We start from the raw sequence: 21004 nt of genomic DNA on the forward strand, positions 1-21004 counted from the left end.
AGAAAGACAAAAACGGGTGGCTAGCCTACTTAGAGGTTTCAGAGAGTAAAATGTTCCAAAACTCTGCAGGATCGGTCACGTGGGAAAGATGTTACCTAATTCTTCCTTTCTGCAGCTTAACTGAACTTCTCCAGAGCCTCCCACCTTCTGCAGATTCTCAGGCCAGAGAGCCAAGCACCCAGCCCGCTTCCCATTACGCAATCTTCATTTCTAAAAGTTCTCCTTTAAGGTTTCTGGAATGCCTACGTCCATAAGCTGCACAAGCATTCTTGGCTCGGGCCCCAATGCTTATTTGAGTTGCTTTTTGCCAATGGTGTATTTACGCGCGAAACGCTATTAATAGCTGTTCATCATTTTCCGTCCGGATTGTTGCATGGAAAGCTCGGGGAGAGCCGGTCCGTGGCTTGCTCAGACAAGCCGGAGCTGAGGTACCCTCCCCTGCCTTCCTGTTGTGAAACTCTCCCAGGCCTGAGATCTCCTTTCCCAGCAGGCAGGCAGGCCTTCATATACCCATGTCTCCAAAAGGAATGGCAGCCCTGCTCAACTCACGAGTGGTCCTCCTGCTGCCCAGCCACCTCTCCTCAAGTCCTGTCTTCTCCCTAGACCTCAGAATTGGAAGCTTCACCTCCTTTCTCTCTTCTGCAGGCAGCACCTCTTGCAACCTTGAGCAAAGCCCTGCTCCCCGCCCCACCACCATCAGGAGTCTCCCTTTTAACCTCTGATGTTGCCACCCCTCCCCCCCACCTGCACCCAATTCTCCTCCTAGCTGGTGCCTCGGCCAATCCTGGTCTAAGAGGCCAGCAACCTTCATTTCCTTTTCCCCTTGTCCCGCCTTCCTGCCTCCTTCTCACAACCTGTAAGAAACAAACGCTATGATGTACTGGCTAACAATGTTTAGTAAAACCTCTTTAAGAATCATAGAATCATTTTGTACATCACAATATTACAAGAAAGGTCCATTCTTTGAGCACCCGGATATAGGCTCATCTTGTCAATAAATTTCCTCAGAAGCATTCCTTCCTATTTCCTTCAATATGCTCTGCAACATCTTTATCTTTTTCAAGATCTCTCGTCCTGGAATAAACGATAATTACAATGAGATACAACACAAAGTTGAATGGAAGTGGATAATTCTTAAAAATTTTTAAATGGTGTACATAGAATGGACCTTCCTTGTAATACTGTGACGCGCAAAAAGATTCTATGATTCTTAAAGAGGTTTTACTAAACACTGTTAGCTAGTGCATCACAGCATTTGTTTCTTGCAGGTTGTGAGAAGGAGGCAGGAGGGCGGGACAAGGGGAAAAGGAAACGAAGGTTGCTGGCCTCTTAAATCTTAAAGCCACCATGAGCCCGCCTCGGTGGGGTAGGGCGGGATATAAATCAAATAAAATGAAATAAATCCAGGATTGACCAAGGCACCAGCCGGGAGGGGAATTCATAGAATCAGAGCTGGAAGGGACCTCCAGGGTCATCTAGTCCAACCCCCTGCACAATGGAGGCAACTCACAAACACCTCCCCCTAAATTCACAGGATCCTCATTGCTGTCAGATGGCCATCTAGCCTCTGTTTAAAAACCTCCAAGGAAGGAGAGCCCACCACCACCCGAAAAAGCCTGTTCCACTGAGGAACTGCTCTGTCAGGAAGTTCTTCCTAATGTTGAGCCGGAAACTCTTTTGAGTTAATTTCATCACATTGGTTCTGGTCCAACCTTCTAGGGCCACAGAAAACAATTCCACCCCATCCTCTATAGGACAGCCCTTCAAGTACTTGAAGATGGTGATCCTATCACCTCTCAGCCGCCTCCTCTCCAGGCTAAACAGGCCCAGCTCCTTCAACCTTTCCTCATAGGACTTGGTCTGCAGACCCCTCACCATCTTCGTCGCCCTCCTCAGGACCCGTTCCAGCTTGTCTATATCCTTCTTAACATGTGGTGCCCAAAACTGAACACAATACTCCAGGTGAGGTCTTACAACAGCAGAGTTAAGCGATACCATCACATCACGAGATCTGGACACTATACTTCTGTTGATACAGCCCAAAATTGCATTTGCCTTTTTAGCCAACCACATCACACTGTTGACTCATATTCAGCATATTATCCACTAAGACCCCTAGATCCTTTTCATACATACTACTGCTAAGACAAGACTCCCCCATCCTATAACCATGCATTGGATTTTTCCAATCGGGTGCCAGTGGGCGAGGGTATTGTCTGTAACGTGAACTGTGATCCCAGTTTGTTGGTTTTCCTTCTCACAACCAGGCAGGCTAGCCAGGAGGGAGGGGCAGTTGGGTCTCTGAGCCCTCCCTGCCTTGCAGCAGGGCCCCCCCTCCTGTTGCCTCCAGCTCGACCCCCCCCCCGGATGGACTGTCCTTTGCTGGAGCTTGCCCCAATGGTTTCATACCCACCTGTGCTGGACCAAACCTGCCCCACCATCCCTGCCTTGCTGCTGGCCTTGTTGGGTGAGGCTGCTCTTGGCTGTTTCGCCTCCCCCTCCGCATTAGGAAGGAGGTTTCTTTTTTGTGTGTGCGAAGGTGGGGGGAGACAGTGCCATCACTATGACATCAAGAAGTCCAGTGTGGTAAAATGCTGGAATGTCAGACTAAGTCCTAGGAGAGTCCAGTTAAAATCCTCACTTGGCCATGGAAGCTCTCTGGGTGACCACGGGATGCTCACACTCTCTTAGTCTAACCGTGTATGCCCCCTCCCCCCGAGTTCTTTAGAGGAAGGGGAGAAGAATTACATACACAGGAGAGTGGGAGAAAAGTAACAAGGCTCAGAGGTAGTTTCAGAGACCAGCCGGGTTGGTCTGCAGGAGAACAGCAAGATTTTAATCCAGCTGCACCTGAGAGACCAACAAGATACGAGCTTTTGAAAGTCGAAGTTCCCTTAAGCAGTCAAATCAAGGCTCAGACTTGCAATGGACAACTAATTTTCTCCACTATTCCCTTTCCCCTTCCCTAACAGCCCCCACAGCATCGCCCTTTCTCCTGCTTTCTTCTCTCCTTTCCCCCCACCAGCCAGCCTACTTCCATCTGCCCCTCATCTTCAGCTTTCCCTCCTTGGAAATCTCTGGCTCAGTTGTGCAGTATCAGTTGAGTCAGGCCCAGTTACGCAGTGGGAAACACTTGCAAAGGACACATTTCTTCCTGTATCCCCCTCCCCATGCTATTTCCTCTTTTCCACCTCCGGGCAATCCCCATATCCTCACCTTTCCCTGCTTCCTTCTCTCTTTCCCATCCACCAACCAACCTTTCATCTGACCGCGATCTCAAGCTACATCTATTATTAATTTCTATCCCACCTTTCTCTACAATGGGGACTCAAAAGCAGCTTGTATCATTCTCCTCTGCTCCGTTTTATCCTTACAACAAACCTCTGAGATAGGCTAGGCTAAGAATGTGCGACTGGTGTAGCCACCCAGTGAGCTTCCACAGAAGAGTGGTGATTTGAACCTCTGTCTCCCAGATCCTAGTCTGAAACTCTAACCACTACACCACTCTGGCTTTCATGGGGTGGCCACCACGGCACAGCAGCAAGCAGCCAGGTGTGGCTGAGTCGTTCAAGTTGCACAGTACCAAGCCACCTGGTGATTCCTGTCAGGCCAATAAGTACTTTCTTTAAACAGTCTCGGAAAGTGCTCTGCCTTCCCCCCCTCCTTTTTACTGAGAGATACTAAGGCTTGAACACTGACAATATTATTGTGGTTGCTTAGCAACAGCCACTGAAGTTTCTTAAAACTATAGGTGCTCCTTTTAGCATTTAGAAGGGTTTTAAACCATCCAAATGTATTTTTTAAGACCTTTGATTTTTCTGCAAACCTAGAGCTTTTCTTAGGTTGTAGAAAGATTTGCTTTGTCTGTCCAGGGCTAATCTCCAGATTTAGGTATCCGCAGACGCGGAGTTAGAGACATCGATGATGTTGAAAACAAGTGAGTTTGCCCCTCCAGGCATCTTTATTTTTTTTCTCCTCTGAAGGTTTAGAATATGATGCCAGATTGTTTAGTTCTTTAATGCTGGGTGGGAGGTGTGTAGGCAGTAGAAAACCACTGGACAGGTTTGGTGGAGCTTCATACTCCTTCACCTACTTATTCCTCTTGATGCAAATATCTCCTCGCTCCAGAATATGGGGAGGGACAGTGGCTAAGGGAAGAGCATCTGCTTGGTAAGCAGAAGGTCCCAAGTTCAATCCCCGGCATCTCCAATTAAAAAGAGTCCAGGCAAGTAAGCATGAAAAACCTCAGCTTGAGACCCTGGAGAGCCGCTGCCAGTCTGAGTAGACAATACTGAGTTTGATGGACCCAGGGTCTGATTCAGTAGAAGGCAGCTTCATATGTTCATATATGTTCAATATTTTAACAAGAGTTTCCCCATCTGGGCTCTAAACTTGGGAGATAAGTCCAACCAGGGACGGGGGAATTTGAAAAGAAGAAACTTTAAGAAACCTGCTCACAATTCTCTCCTACAAAACATCCTCTTTTCCCCTGCATTACCCTGAGAAACGCAGGATTGCGGGACACAGGGAAGTCTTTCACACAGGCCATTTGCCTCAGCTTAGATGTTGTTAATGTAGGTTCTTTCCCCATTCCCCCTCCCCCCTGCATCATGGTGCTCCCAGATTTCCTGGCTTTTATTGTTCTTTTCAAATGCTGTTTTGCTCTGATCTTTATGGAAAGACTGCAGCGAGGCTAGGATGGGTGCTGTGTAGAAAGAAAGATGCAAATTGCTCTCCATCCATCCCGCCCACAGCAATTCCGTTTCCCCTGCCTCTCCCCACAATGGAGGGCTGCTCCCCCACCCACAAGCGGGTATTACCATTTCCGTATAGGGTTAAAGCAGTCTATGGCAACAGTGTACTAGTTCCCAGCTTCCACTTCTAAAACCTCTCTCGTTTTCCCTCGTGGAATTATAAAACATGGTTCGTCGTGATGTCTGAATGCAGCCCAAGAGAGCTGTGGGCTTGGGAGGCAAAAGCTTTGCTTCACCAGACACAGGGGCCCTTCCACAACACAACAGCAGGCTATAAGAAAGCAATTAGCTTTTAAGCTGCCACAAGGCAGTCTGCTTGCTGCTGCACATCAACAACCGCTATGCAGGGGAGAGTGGGGAAGCAGCCTACACGGAAGAACGGTACAAGCAGTTCCCTACTTCCCAAGTGCCCTCCGGCCAAATCTCCCCGCCTCTAGGAAACCAGCGCTAGTGGGCTCTCCCATCACAATGACCTGAAACGCAGAACGGCTTCTTTGTCTTACAAGGACCATGTCTAGAGCGGTTCCTCAGTGGAACAGGCTTCCTCGGGAGGTGGTGGGCTCTCCTTCCTTGGAGGTTTTTCAACAGAGGCTAGAGGGCCATCTGACAGCAATGCGGATCCTGTGAACTTACAGGTAAAAGTAGTCCCCTGGGCAAGCACCGAGTCATTACCGATCCATGGGGTGATGTCACATCAGGATGTTTTCTTGGCAGACTTTTAACAGGGTGGTTTGCCATTGCCTTCCTCAGTCATCTATGCTTGACCCCCAGCTAGCTGGGTACTCGTTCTACTGACCTTGGAGGGATGGAAGGCTGAGTCAACCCGGAGCCGGCTACCTGAACCCAGCTTCCACTGGGATCAAACTCAGGTCATGAGCAGAGCTTGGACTGCAGTACTGCAGCTTACCACTTTGTAATGGTTTTAATTAATTAATTTAATGTATTTTAATGTGTTTTATTGTCTAATGTATTGCTGTAATCATGGCACTTTCCATGTCTGTGAGCCGCCCTGAGCCTGCCTTGGCGGGGAGGGAGGGATAAAAATAAAAATTATTATTATTATTATTTGTGCCACGGGGCTCCCTCCTGTGAATTTAGAGGGAGGTATTTGTGAATTTCCTGTATTGTTCAAGGGGGTAGACTAGATGACCCTGGGGGTACCTTCCAGCTCTATGATTCCAACCCTGCATTGGATGAATCACCAACTGGTATCACAAACTGGAACCCATCCACCATTTTTCTTATTTATTAGCCTAAATCTTTGCCAAGCCAACTCTTCTCTTTGACAACTTGGTGCTGGTGAAGAGAACAAGACTTTGGACAAGGATGAAGCAGTCAAAGTCATCCGGGTGCCATCTTAAGCATCAGTGGTTTGTGTTTTAGCCAGAAGGGAAATTCACTGGCAACGAAGGAGGCCTTATCGTGCAGAGGAAGGAAGCAGGAGTTCAAGTTTTCCCATCAGGCTCTCTTTAGTAGCCACTGTCCAAAATAGCCAGTAGCTAGATTGTGGGTTTAAAGAAAGAAAACACAGTAGAAACTGTACAAGATGAACAGCTGTGTTAGTCTGTCCGTAGCAGCAGAAAAGACCAAAAACAAGTAGTATGAGCCACAAATTTTGTTAGTCTTTACGGCGTTACCGGATTCTTGCTCTTTTCTACTACAACAAAAGGGACAGTGGCTCATTGGTAGAGCACCTGCTTGGTAAGCAGAAGGTCCCAGTTTCAATCCCTGGCATCTCCAACTAAAAAAGGTCCAGGCAAATAGGCAAGAAAAATCTCAGCTTGAGACCCTGGAGAGCGACTGCCGGTCTGAGTAGACAAGACTTTGATGGACCGAATTCATATATTCATATAAAACCAAGCCACCCACAAGACGAGTTAGGAGGGTTGAAATATGCAGAGGACACCCCAGGTATGCTGAAAATATGGCTTCTTTGACCAAATGAGGCGGGGAATAACCAACCGGAAAACACAATACCCAGCTTGGTAGCAACTGAGCACACCACAAGAGGCACAGGATAGACAGCAGCAGAGAAATCAGATAGCAGGAGAGGGGGAAGCCCAGAGGAGGAATATTGGCTTCTCAAACCCCCAGCAGCTGACAGACTCTTGAGAGAGAAATTGGGAGAAGGACGTCCGTCATTTCCAGATCATTTTCCTCTCTGCAATTCCTTACAGGTGCTATTTTGTTCCCCAAATGTGTATATGGAAGAAAACAAATAAGGTCGCCCACTGAGAAGGAAGGGAGCAACAGGTAATAGGACTGCACTGGACACAGTCATTCACAAATTTATGAAGATGAAGAAGATATTGGATTTATATCCTGTCCTCCACTCCAAATCTCAGAGCGGCTCACAATCTCCTGTAAGACAGCCCTCTTCCGGCAGGCCTACAACACCTAACTGAAGAGGAGAACATCTTGGATGGAACAAAATGCTTTATAGACCGCTGGTTTTATTTTTATCTTGTTTTATCAATTGTGGTTTTAACTGTACTTGTAAATGTTTTAAATAGAATTATGTGAATTATTGTGTTGTGAGCCGCCCTGAGACACTTTGGTGAGAAGGGTGGGATATAAGTCCATTAAATAAATAAATAAATAAATTTTCCTTCCCCACAACAGACACCCTGTGAATTGGGTGGGGCTGAGAGGGCTCTCACAGCAGCTGCCCTTTCAAGGACAGCTCCTGCGATAGCTATGGCTGACCCAAGGCCATTCCAGCAGGTGCAAGTAGAGGAGTGGAGAATCAAACCCGGTTCTCCCAGACAAGCGTCCACGCACTTAACCAATACACCAAGCTGGCTCTTGGATAAGTTACTGGGAATGTGCTCTAGACGGCTGTGTATAGCTTCCCACAAAAGCAGTACCTGATTACATCATTTCTGTACCGCTTAACGTGTCATGTGTAATACTTAAGGCTTTCTCTTGACTGTACATATGAACATATGAAGCCGCCTTCTACTGAATCAGATCCTCAGTCCATCAAAGTCAGTATTGTCTACTCAGACCGGCAGCAGCTCTCCAGGGTCTCAAGCTGAGGTTTTTCACACCTACTTGCCTGGACCCTTTTTAGTTAGAGATGCCGGGAATTGAACCTGGGACCTTCTGCTTACCAAGCAGATGCTCTACCACTGAGCCACCATCCCTCCCATGAATGAAGGATTGAAAGCTTGCCTCTTGATAGCTGATACCCCAAAAAACCTTGTTGGTCTCTAAGGTGCTAATGGACTCCAATCAATCTAGCTTTGTTTATTACAGCATAGCCAAAGCACGACCAAACTAGTACGGCCTAGAAAAGAGCTTGAGTTCAGTAGCACCTTGAAGATTAACAAAATTTGTGGTGGAAGAGGAGCTTTTGTGTATCACTGCTCACTTCTTCAGGTATGAACATGAAGCAGCAGTTCCACGCTAAGTGAAAACAAACTCTGTATTGGTATTTAGGTACCCTCCTTTTTGGGAGATTTTTGTCATCTTAAGAGAAACACTAGTTTGGTGTAGTGGTTAAGTGTGTGGACTCTTATCTGGGAGACCCGGGTTTGATTCCCCACTCCTCCACTTGCAGCTGCTGGCATGGCCCATAGCTCTCCTAGGAGTTGTCCTTGAAAGAGCAGCCGCACCCACCTCACAGGGTGTCTGTGGTGGGTGGAGAAGATATAGGAGATTGTGAGCTGCTCCGAGTCTCATTCAGAAAGAAGGGTGGAGTATAAATCTGCAGTCCACAGAAGAGAAATCTTTTATCCAGCTGATGCACAGACCGACACCCATGTGTGAGTCAAAATTGTAACAATTATCATCCATATGTTGCTATTATCATGTAATGTTTGCTATCATCATGTAATAATTATCATCAGTATGTTGCTATGGTGCCCAAGGAGCACCACAGAGTTACATTAGTTACACACTGGAGAGCCAGTGTGGTGTCATGGTTAGCATGGTGGATCCGGATCTGGAAGTCTCAGGTTCTAATCCCCACTCTGCTGTGGAAGCTTGCTGGGTAACTGTGGCCAAGCCACACACACTCTCAGCCGAGCCTAACTTCCAGGGTTGTTGTGGGGATAAAACGGAGGAGAGAAGAATGGTGAGTCCCCACTGGGGAGAAAGGCAGGACATAAAGGAAGCAATTAAATTAGCAAGAAGACCAATAAGCAGCCTAGAGAAGACACAAGGGTAACAAGGGAGAAATGCAAACAAATGCAGTTTCCTGAATTCCGGCTTCAGTTCAGTCGGCAATGTGGATCCAGTGGTTAGCATCGATTATTAACAATAATAAAGTAATTGGTCATGAATGTTTTTGAGTCCAGATTTTAAATACACACACACACACACATATACACATATATATCCAGAATTTCAAAAGTATCGAGCAGAACCTGTAAAAAGAAAATTTGAATTCTAAAGGGCATGATTTTTCATCTTTCCCTCTTTTCGAAGTCCTTCCGTGGTTTTTGGCAGCAGAAAAGAAGGAGAGGGGGGGTAAAAAAAACACAAACACATTTTAGAACTCCTACTTACTTTCTGGCTTGGAATCCACTGCTGCATGACGCATATCCTTGAGCTGGAGTTGGACTCTCTGCAGCCTTTGCTCCGCATGAAAAAGCTTAGAAAATATGCATGGATCTATTTATAAGCTTAGTCTTGGGAAACATACACGCACAAATGGCAATGATCAAAATGCAAAGCGAAAAAGGGGGGGACCCCCCTGGGAAATTTGAAGTAGGATCTTGTAAGAGGACTGAAAGTGCACATAATTTCTCAGTGGATTATGCCCTCATTCTTAAACCTTTAACTGAATTAATAAGAAACTGTTCTAAAAGGAAACTACGGCAACCTTATACCGTTGAGCCCACCTTTTACAATAAATAGCGTAATTAGGAGGCTAAGCCCAGGACAAGAGATAAGAACATAAGAAGAGCAGTACTGGATCAGACTAGTGGTCCATCTGGTCCAGGATCCTGTCTCACACAGTGGCCAAAAGTTTCTCTGCAAGGCCAACAACGGCATAGAGGCTGAGGCCTTCCCCTGATGTTACCTTCTGGGATAAAGAGAATTAGTGCCTCTGAATGTGGAGAGATCCAAGTGGGCAGCCGTGTTGGTCTGAAGCAATAGAACAAAGCAGTAGTCAAGTGGCACCTTTAAAACCAACTAAGTTTTATTCAGAATGTAAGCTTTCACATACTCTAAGCAGACTGATTAAAGGTGCCACTTGACTGCTGCTTTGTTCTATTGCTTCAGACCAACACGGCTGCCCACCTGGATCTCTCCACATTCTGACTGATGAAGACTGCTTAGAGCATTCTGAATAAAACTTAGTTGGTCTTAAAAGTGCCACCTGACTACTGCTTTGTTCTGAATGTGGAGGCTAGTAACCACTGACAGACCCGCCTTCATGAATCTAATCTAATCCCCTTTTTAACAGTGTCTCATCTTTTTTTTTTGCAGACAAGCATGCTGCCATTAATAGAATGGGGCAACTTCTGAGCCCCACTGTTTCTGGGAGCTCCCGTGATCTCAATTTCTAACAAAATGCTTTCAAAGAAGTGAAGATGGTGGCCTTCCTCCACTTTGTCCCCAACATCTGGCATACAGAAGTATCCATCCTTGATACCCCCAAAAGCTTAACCTTAATATTCATATAAAGAATGGCTATATACCTCAGTGAAACAGGAATGCTGTTACCAAAGACAACCAGCATCATTTCCCCCGCCTCCAAGCAATGCTGATAGCCTTCCTTTAAAAAAACACATTTCCCCTTTGATCTTAGCTGGCGTGCTTTTGCTTGGGTACCTGGTTTTTCTGCTCTTGCTTCTGCAGGGCAAGAGATTCTTCTCTCTCTTTCTCTACTCGCAGCTGCCTCGCCGACTCAAGCATCCGCTGATGATTTTGCACCGTCTCCACCTACAGCAAAAGGGTAAGCGGTGCACGTTACCCATCGCATAGCCAAGAAATAAACGGGTGCGATTGTGTGTCTCACAGATTCACACCGTGCTTCCTTCCCGTGTGTGACCCTTCTTAGAGCTGACACCGGAGAGCTGGGCAGAAGGTCTTTAAACATTTTGGACTGCTTCCCGGGAAAGATTCTCTTCCCTCCAAGTTAGCCATCTGAATCTTCCCCCAGACGTTTGGCATGCTAATCTTAATCCTTGTTTGCATTCCCCAGACAAACGTGCAAGCCAGAGATGACAGCCATATGCTACAGCATTGCTTCTCCAATTTACCCGCTTCTTAAGACGCTCGACTCTCTTGATCAATTGATCCTTCTCTTCCTCCATGGCGGTGATATCCTAGAAAGCACAACAGCGATAATTTAGAGGATCTGGGCCAGACCCAGTTATTCTTCTACAAACCTGGAATCTTCCAAATTTCAGTACGTTTTGATATTCGTATCATTTAATCACTTTATGTTACAGATTGCAGTTATGCCATCTCTTGTCTTCAGCCCATATCAGCATATTGATAACCAGCATGCTGCGGTTGGGTAGAATATGAGACTAAGATCTTGGCGACCTGAGTTCGAATCTACTCTCTACCCTGCAAGTTTGCTGGATCTCAATGGACCAGTCACGCATTCTTGTCCTAACTTACTTTGATACCCTTAAAAAAAAAACCCAAAAATGAACACACCACAAACCCACACTAAACCCTGGTCATTTCTCTTTTTTTACCCTTCGTATTTCTGCAGTTGAGAAGCCAGATGTCTTGAGCTGTTCACATTCTTTATGTAGGTTTTTGAAAGCTTCCATCAGCTCTTCGTACTGTAAAAAAGGCAAACGGAACCTCTTTATATTGGCAGGACTACAGCCTCCCAGCCCGGTTTTGTTTTATTAATTACATTCAGAGTGACCATGGGGGGAAGAACAAGCCCATTTGCAAGTCAGGGGCTAGAAGCTGCAGAGCTTGGCTTCTCTATAATGAGCAATGGACAAAAAATGTACAGAATAAATTTGCAGTGAACAATGATCAAAATAATTGATTTGGTCATAAAATAAAATATTGTACATAGAAATAAGCAGGTATTTTCTTGACTTTCAGCACTGTTTAAACTCTGTGAGCCAGAATTGTTTAAAGGTGGTTTATTATTACAGTTTCCATTTTAAGCAAGCTGGTGGATTATTGGAGCACATTTTTACCTAATGGAAAACGCAGAGTTGTATCTTTATACAAATTAGGAGTGGCACACACTGAATAAACATAAAAGCTGCATTCCTTTCTCTAGCTACAGTTTCTGTTTAGTTATTTTAATTATAAATTTAAATATTGTCAGCAGGAGGAAAACACTCCTTTTTAACATCTATGCAGCCATATACTTCTGCAGACTCTTAGAACAATGCTGAGTATTATGTAAACACGGCAAAACTTTCCATGCAAGACTGTAACCAGATCTGTGAGAAAAACAGCACAAAATGCTAATGAATGATGCTGGACTTATATTTTGCTTTTGAAAACCCTGTCTGGTAATTTAAAGTCAACAACTAAAAAAAAAAATCCCTTCACTACTAAGCCTTACTTATTTCTAGAAATGGAATTATCAATGTATTCTACTCTGGGCGTCAGGAATCAATCAGAAAACAAGGGTTTTCAGTTGCACCAGGAGACCAACTAGAAAAATCCTTTAAGAAAAAAAGTCACCAGGGGGTGGGAGGTATGCTCCTCAGTTGCGGCTGAGGCAGCAGAAGAGGGGGCATACTGCCCTCTCTGTTTCTGCATTGCCAGCATAGCTCCCTTCCATCCTGACAGCGAGCAGCAGCTTTTGAGGGGGTGATTTAAATCAGGAAAACAGCACAAGTGGAAAAAGAGAACATGCCTCCCTCAAAGCTGCAGCCCCACTCTGATTCAAGCATCCAGGTGGCTGAGTTTAACTAGAGCTGCCAACCCTGCATTTCAAATTCTTTGAGATATTGGGAGGGGGGGGGGGTGTAGAACCTGAGGAGGGTGGAGTTTGGGGAGAGGAGCCCAGCAGGGATGTGATGCCACAGAGCCTGCTCTCCAAGGCTGCCGTTTTCTGCAAGACAACTTATCTTTGCAGTCCAGAGACAAAGATGGATTCTGGGAGAAGTCCAGGCTCCCAGCTGGAGGTTGGCAAGCTTCTTTTTAACCTTTTGAAAAACCCTGATCCTCATCACGGAACTGGGAACGCTTAAAAATTACTGAGAAGATCTAGCAAAAGTTATATGCTTTAAAGTTCCCTGAATTTCAACGGGAAAGTTTTAAATGGGTGCTCAACTTTCCCAGTGAAATCCAACAGAACTGAAACATGCAAACATTGGATGGATCATCTTATGTTCACAAGCTCTTCAAGCAGAAAATTATGTCTAGAGGAGGACAACGAAGACAGTGAGGGGTCTGGAGACCAAGTCCTATGACAAAAGGTCGAAGGAGCTGGGTATGTTTAGCCTGGAGAGGAAATGACTGAGAGGTGATACAATATCCATCTCCAAATATTTGAAAGGTTATCATATAGAGGATGGAGAGGAGTTGTTTTCTGTTGTCCCAGAAGACTGGACCACAACCAGTTGAATGAAATTAAGAGTTTTTGGTTAGACATTAGGAAGAACTTCCTGACAGTTTGAGTGGTTCCTCAGTGGAACAAGCTTCCTTGGGAGGTGGTGGACTCTCCTTCGGAGACAGAATGTGAAAGGGAAGGCAGGAAGGGATGAGCATGTACTCAGCTCTTGTGGCCCATTTTTTTAACATGCCCAGGGTAATGCCAATGGCCACTTGGGGTCAGGATGGAAGTTTCCTCCAGGCGAGATTGGCCCAGGGATCCTGGATGTTTTTCACCTTCCTCTAGGAACAGAGCAGAGATCACCGGGGAAGCAGGGGAGATAGTTGTGAATTTCCTGCATTGTGCTTCATTAGATGACTGTGATATCCCCTTCCAGCTCTGTGTTTCTATGCTGTAACCTTTAGGACATACTTAGTACAGACAACAGACTTTATTTTACCCTATCAGGCCCAAGCCTGCCCCCGATGCCCCGCTGGGGCCACGCAAGAGGACTGTTGCTGTTTTACACAAGCCAAGTCCACTGGACATAGTCCCATCTAAGGTGGGTTAGACTACAATGAAGCATCAATGATCTTTGAACCAACAACCCCAAGGACCACTCTTGTGGATAATGATTCAAGACATACAGGGGCTCCACCAAAGGATGTGGGAAGGAGACAATGACAGGATGGCATGCTGATGATTGCTGTACAGTGCTGTCAGTAGGTATGTCCAAGCACATACAACCTTCCTGAGCCTCAGAATGTGCCATAATTTGAGGACTCGGTCTGGTTGAGCATTGTTCTGATCATCTTCTGGAACGGAATTTTTTTTTTTGGCATGTCAGTTTTGAAATTCAATTTGGAATTCATGTTTAGCCTGGAGAGGAGGCGGCTGAGAGGTGATATGAACAGCCCTACCCACCTCACAGGGTGTCTGTTGTGGGGGAGGAAGGTAAAGGAGATTGTGAGCCGTTCTGAGACTCTTCGGAGTGGAGGGCGGGATATAAATCCAATATCTTCTTCATCTTCTTCAAGTACTTGAAGGGCTGTCATACAGAGGATGGTGTGGAATTGTTTTGTGTGGCCCCAGAAGGTAGGACCAGAATCAATGGGTTGAAATTAAATCAAAAGAGTTTCCAGCTCAACATTAGGAGGAACTTCCTGACTGTTAGAGCAGTTCCTCAGTGGAACAGGCTTCCTTGGAAGGTGGTGGGCTCTCCTTCCTTGAAGGTTTTTAAACAGAGTTAGTACAATACAGGACATCTGACAGCAATGAAGATCCTGTGAATTTAGGGGGAAATATTTGTGAATTTTGTGCAGGGGGTTGGACTAGATGACCATGGAGGTCCCTTCCAACTCTATGATTCTATGATTCTAATAAAAAAAACAGGCGTCACCTCATATACTGTCTGCATGACTCCTGGTCTGTAGCAGGTACCTATCACATTAAGGAGATTTGGCAGTGAACTCTCACTGTTGTTACCTACATTAGTGCTTTTGACAGTGCCAGGATAACAAATGCATCAAAAACGCTACCTGTCTGTTAGTATCAGCCACCACATCATCCTGCAGGAACTCCATTGGCACGTCCACTCTGATCAGGAAGCGGGCCAGGTAGGCTCTTTTCTTGAGTTCCTTTGTCCGCTGAAGGAGCCAATGCAGGACAGGATGAATCACAGGCTTGCTTCCAGTAACTAAACCTTGGCGGAAAGTGCTCCTAGAGGAAAGCACAGCATCAGACTCTAACAAGGCATCCTGAATCAGAGGAAGGAGGTTCAGAAGAAACCTAAGCGGCAGGTCTTACCGCTTTTCCCCCCGAGTGCCTAGAATTAATAACAGTCCATCTTTTACCACCTTACAGCTTCTACTGATCACATACAGCAGAGAAAATTGCTTGCCTCCCTAGGCCTCCCACAAAATGCACCACTGCTCACTCGCTCTCACACACACACCCTTCCCAAATCAGTTCCTCTTGCCACCAGTTCACAGAGCCAGTTTGGTGTAGTAGTTAAGTGTTCAGACTCTCATCTGGGAGAACCGGGTTTGATTCCCCACTCCTCCACTTGCACCTGCTGGAATGAACTTGGGTCAGCCACAGCTCTGGCAGAGGTTGTCCTTAAAAGGGCAGCTGCTGTGAGAGCCCTCTCAGTCCCACCCACCTCACAGGATATCTGTTGTGGGGGAGGAAGGTAAAGGAGACTGTGAGCCGCTCTGAGACTTTGAGATTCGGAGTGGAGGGTGGAATATAAATCCAGTATCTTCTTCTTCTACTCCTTTCTCCACTTCCATCCTTCTTCAGTCACTTTTGTGAGTGGATTCGGACAGCCATGCTCTTTGCAGTGCCCCCCTAATCATTCTCCCTTGGCACAGCAGCTCTGCCCATGGTTGTAGGAAGCTCTGGCAAGGGTTCTCTGTAGCAAAGTGCTGCACAATTAACCCAATTCTCCCATGCCTCTGGAACAGTATGCAGATTGGGGGAGGGGGCGGTTTGCAGGGATAAAGCAACATGCTTCAGATTCATACCTGCCATGCAGCAAGATTATCCTAAGGAGTTACCAAAGCGTTCCTGACAGAAACAGCGTAAGATCACTGGCACTAAACCATAGTTAAAACAGTAGCACCCTCTAGTGTCCAACGTAAGATACACAAGGGGCTGATGAAGAAACAAGGGAAGGGTAGTCCCATAGTCCTGCAAGAACAAACTGCGAGGTAATCTTGGTCATGTTTACTTAGAAGGAAGCCCCATGGATTTCAGTGATGCTTCCTAATAGACATGCAAAGGAACACAGCTGTGTGGAAGTCCATGCTTTCAGGGTTGCCACATTCAAACTGGGTTGTTACTCATCATTACACCCAGTTCCAGGCTGACTAATGACACACTCTGAAACCTGATAAACCTGAGTTCAGCTCAAAGTGAAGATGCATCAAGCAATTAGCTGGTGGTAATAATAACTTAGTGCAAACTAGCAAACAACTTACTGCTATAAGGCATTACATGAATTTTAACATCAGTATGCTTGTACAAGGGATAAAATTGACCGACTTCACAGATATGGAGTTTTCCAGGTTCAAATGTCTTCAGTGCCAGCTACATTTCACTGTCATCAACAGAACATAAATACTTACAAGTCACTGGTACCTCCTGGAGGTTTATATTTCAGAATACCGAGAAGGCTCAACATCCGTTTAGCAGTCTGCTCTGGCAACTCTTCTCTAATATCAACAACATGCTGAAAAGTTTAAAAATAACCACAGTATAATTAATACAACTTTGCTGCACACATAAAACAAGGTTATACTAATAGGGTTTAGCTGCTTGTCAAGGTGATGTAGAACCTACAAGATGTTGTATATCAACTAGATAAACTTAATCTGGGTTATATCTTCCCTGGCCATGAGTTTAAGCCATTTCCATTGATTTCAATAAGCTGTTCATTAACAACAACACACTTCTGCTTTGCAGAAGTAATTATTGGAAAGAGAAACGGTACTGTTAAATTGCAGGAAGAAGTTTCTAAAATTCATTTGGGGGTGGACTATGTACACAATGTGCAGGGGGAAAAATTAAAAATTGTGTGGGCCAAAATCACAACGTAAACATGCATTACCTATAGCCTGATAACATTCATATTTACTTCAAAGTACTTTCCACTGATCTCAGAAAGACATATTTCAGAGTAAACATGCATAGAATCATAGAGTTGGAAGGGACCTCCAGGGTCATCTAGTCCAACCCCCTGCACAATGCCGGAAACTCACAAATACCTCCCCCTAAATTCACAGGATCCTCATTGCTGTCAGACGGCCATCTAGCCTCTGCTAAAACCCTCCAAGGAAGGAGAGCTCACCACCTCCTGAGGAAGCCTGTTCCACTGAGGATCCGCTCTAATGGTCAGGCAGTTCATAGAATCATAGAGTTGGAAGGGGCCTCCAGGGTCATCTAGTCCAATCCCCTGCACAATGCAGGAAACTCACAAATACCTCCCCCTAAATTCACAGGATCTCCAGTCCGGCTTCCGCCCGGGCCATGGGACGGAGACAGTCTTGGTCACCCTCATGGATGACCTCCGGCGACATCTGGATCGAGGCGGCTCGGCGGTATTGCTGTTGCTAGACCTATCGGCTGCGTTCGATACGGTCGACCATCGGCTGCTGACCCGCCGCCTCGCCGACGCAGGAATTCGGGGGCTAGCCTTACAGTGGCTCTCCTCCTTCCTTAAAGGTCGGGGACAAAGGGTGGCAATTGGAGGAGAGCTGTCCCAGAGACACCAACTTAATTGTGGGGTGCCTCAGGGGGCAGTTCTCTACCCGATGTTGTTTAACATCTATATGCGCCCCCTTGCCCAGATTGCCCGGGAGTATGGGCTGGGTAGCCACCAGTACGCTGATGACACCCAGCTCTATCTATTGATGGATGGCCGGACTGACGACGTCCCTATAAATCTGGACCGGGCGCTGCAAGCCGTGGCAGGTTGGCTCAGGCTGAGTGGGCTGAAGCTGAATCCAGTGAAGACTGAGGTCCTTTGCGTAGGTTGCGGCGGGCCAGGAGGGGAGATCTCCCTACCAACTTTTGACGGTGCGTCACTGATACCAGTGCGCAGGGTCAAGAGCTTGGGAGTACTACTGGAGGTTTCCTTGACAATGGAGGCCCAGATAGCTGCCACTGCTAAATCCACCTTTTTCCACCTTAGGAGGGCGAGGCAGTTGGCCCCCTTCTTGGAACGTAGCGACCTGGCAACTGTGATCCACGCAATGGTCACCTTGAGGCTGGACTACTGTAACGCCCTCTACATGGGGCTGCCCTTATACCGAACGCGGAAACTGCAGTTAGTGCAGAACGCGGCGGCCAGGCTGTTAGTGGGACTACCTCGGTGGGAACACGTGCGGCCTAGGCTGCGGGAGCTGCACTGGCTGCCAGTTGTGTACCGAGTCTGTTATAAGGTGCTGGTTATTACCTTTAAAGCCCTATATGGCTGAGGACCTGCCTACCTTAAGGACCGCCTCTCTCCATATGTTCCTCAGAGAGCACTGAGATCTAGTTCCCAAAATCTTCTAAAAATCCCTGGGCCAAGGGAGGCTAGATTGAAAACAACGAGGGAGCAAGCCTTCTCAACAATGGCTCCCCAATGGTGGAATCAACTACCAGAGGAGGTGCGAGCCCTGCGAGACCTGAATCAGTTTCGCAGGGCTTGCAAAACCACCCTCTTTCAGCTCGCTTTTAAGATGGAACCCAGTTAATTGACATCTAGCCATCCTATATATATTCTGAATTGTAGCATCTTAATTAATAATTTACAATGGGTTAACTGTTTTTATCTAACTTTTAACTTAATTTATGACTGTAACTTAACTATATTTTAATTTGTTTTTATAGTAATGATTGTATTTTATTGTAATCATGGTAAACACCATGTTCTGTGAGCCGCCCTGAGCCTGCCTTCGGCAGGGGAGGGCGGGATATAAAAATAAATTTATTATTATTATTCATTGCTGTCAGATGGCCATCTAGCCTCATTCCATAACTGTTTCTAGATTTTCTACAACTGCTGAGATCCTGACAAGCTCCCTACCCCCAGCATTTATTAAATCAAATCTGTTAGGAAATTAAGCTATCTAATTACATAAAGGTCCTCCTTGGGTAGAATGCTTTTGCTTCAGTGTTTTCCTCTGCAGACACAATCCACCTACTGTAACAGGACAGATTTTAGATTCTCTGGGACATCTGGTGAAGCAGGAGGATGTCAGCGCAAGACAGCAGGCCAACCTCCTTGTGGCAGAATAAATCTTTGAGCCACAGGAGGCTTACAAAACAAAAAAGAGCAGCTGCCAATACAGAAGGTACTCAGGTGTTTTTATGTTTTAAGGGACAGGAAACATGCAACATTTTCAGAACACTGGGGCTACTCGGGAAGTGCCTTTGCGGCATTCGGTCTAAATATACTCTCTTCTCCTGGGCTGACATATGAAAAACTGGTTCACGTTGGAGAAGAAGCACAGTACTGATAGACTGTCACCCCTGTGGTATCACCAAGAAAACTTACACCCTGGCTCTTAAAACATTTTTCTTTTTTTTTTTCAAAATGAGGTAATGTGATTAATAAATCATGTCTTTTATTCTCTTGTTTAAACACAGGTTCCTCACAAGTTACTTTTAACAAAAAATCCAAAACGTGACAAATATAAGGAGCTGCGCACATAACAATTATGCTTAAAACAAACAATGATTATAAAAACCCATATCCACCTAGAACATGGGAGATTAATAACGGAACTAGTGTTTAATTTATTGACCTGAATGCCAGTCTTAGGCTGTACAGGGGAATCTGAGTTCCCATTGAGGCTGAAGGATACACTGTGATAACTTTTTAGCATACCTGACTGTGAAAAATCAATTGATATAACCTTCAAATCAGCCAATATTTTTTATTATGCCTTTCTTCACCATAAATTTGAATGAGGAACCTGGAGAGAGCAAAATGAAGGCCAGAACTCCAGCATGGTCTACTAAGTCCATGCATCTTTTGTTAACCTTCTTCATGGACCTTACTTCTAAATGAATCTTGCTTTGTTCATTCTTTAATAAACATTAAAGAATGTCCTACAAGACAGCAAGTTTGGTGTAGTGGTTAAGTGTGCGGACTCTTATCCAAGAGAACCAGGTTTGATTCCCCACTCCTGCACTTGCACCTGCTGGAATGGCCTTGGGTCAGCTCTCACAGAGCTGTCTTTGAAATGGCAGCTTCTAGGAGAGCTCTCTCAGACCCACCCACTTTACAGGGTGCCTGTTGTAGGGGAGGAAGATAAAGGCAATTGTGAGCCACTCTGAGATTTGGAGTGGAGGGCAGGACATAAATCTAATTTCTCCTTCTTTTTAATTCTTAGAACATATATGGCCTCAGAATTCAAGAATCCTCTGCCAGCTAGCTGAGAGGATGGTATTGCTAAGTAGCCAGCTTTCTAACACCCACATTTCAGTTTCTTAAAGCCCAGGCTTACCTTTGGGTCAATCTCCCCCAGAACATCACTGAGTAATTGTAACAGCTGCATAGACTCCAAAGAGTCAAAGGTGATTAGATTGAAGTTCTTCTTAAAAGGTTCCTTATTGAGCTTCTCAACGATGAACTTAAGTTGGTCGCTCATCTTGACACCCCTGAAAGTGGTCCTACAAGACAGCAAAGCCAGATTTATGGAACAATGCAAAGGAATCTGTCCTTCTTTGTGAAAAGAATAAATGTTCTTATAACAGTGACCCACGCAAAAAATTGAAGAGGCTGCAAAATAACAGCCCAAAGACCATACACTTCAGCTTCTTTTGTAGGTCAGACTAGCTTAAACCTTTGTGTGTTGTAGCAACCTCCCTCTGCAGCCAATAAAGCCATACAATTTGTGCTTGTAATACGTCTCCAGCCCCAGTGAGAAAGGCAAACTATAAATTAGAACAAATAATAATACTAGACCATCTTGGCTAAATTTACAGCAAGAACAGCTCCTGACTGCAAAAAGCATAAGAACCGTAGCACATATCCCTTTCTTATTACTTTGACCTTTTCCTTTCCTGTCTGCCTTCGTTGCCCTGCGTTAAATTTTAGTGTATAGGTTCTTCACGGCAGAACCATTTCGTTTTACTTATAGTAGCCCGTAAAGCATCATGCACACTGATGGCACTATGTTATTAATGAACAAAGATGTCACTTTGGAAGACAGCTATCAAAAATGAGACTAATATATAAGCACCACCACTGCCTTCGCTTGCCAACCTCCAGGTA

The 21004-nt window shown here is 45.5% G+C and overlaps 1 protein-coding gene across 1 annotated transcript in view; it reads right to left on the reverse strand.

Moving 5' to 3' along the window:
- IFT81 (intraflagellar transport 81) overlaps positions 1-21004 on the reverse strand; it is an 86961-nt gene that overhangs the window by 65138 nt on the left and 819 nt on the right. Inside the window, exons 2-8 of the mRNA XM_060250145.1 lie at positions 20235-20400; positions 16365-16468; positions 14775-14955; positions 11417-11506; positions 10970-11035; positions 10539-10649; positions 9267-9351 (exon numbers count right to left, since the gene is read on the reverse strand). Of these exons, the coding sequence (XP_060106128.1) occupies positions 9267-9351; positions 10539-10649; positions 10970-11035; positions 11417-11506; positions 14775-14955; positions 16365-16468; positions 20235-20378 (781 nt within the window). The 5' untranslated portion in view covers positions 20379-20400. The remainder of the gene's footprint in view (positions 1-9266; positions 9352-10538; positions 10650-10969; positions 11036-11416; positions 11507-14774; positions 14956-16364; positions 16469-20234; positions 20401-21004) is intronic.

The sequence above is a fragment of the Heteronotia binoei genome, chromosome 11 (assembly GCF_032191835.1).
Source record: "Heteronotia binoei isolate CCM8104 ecotype False Entrance Well chromosome 11, APGP_CSIRO_Hbin_v1, whole genome shotgun sequence".
In the NCBI taxonomy this organism is placed as follows: Eukaryota; Metazoa; Chordata; class Lepidosauria; order Squamata; family Gekkonidae; genus Heteronotia; species Heteronotia binoei.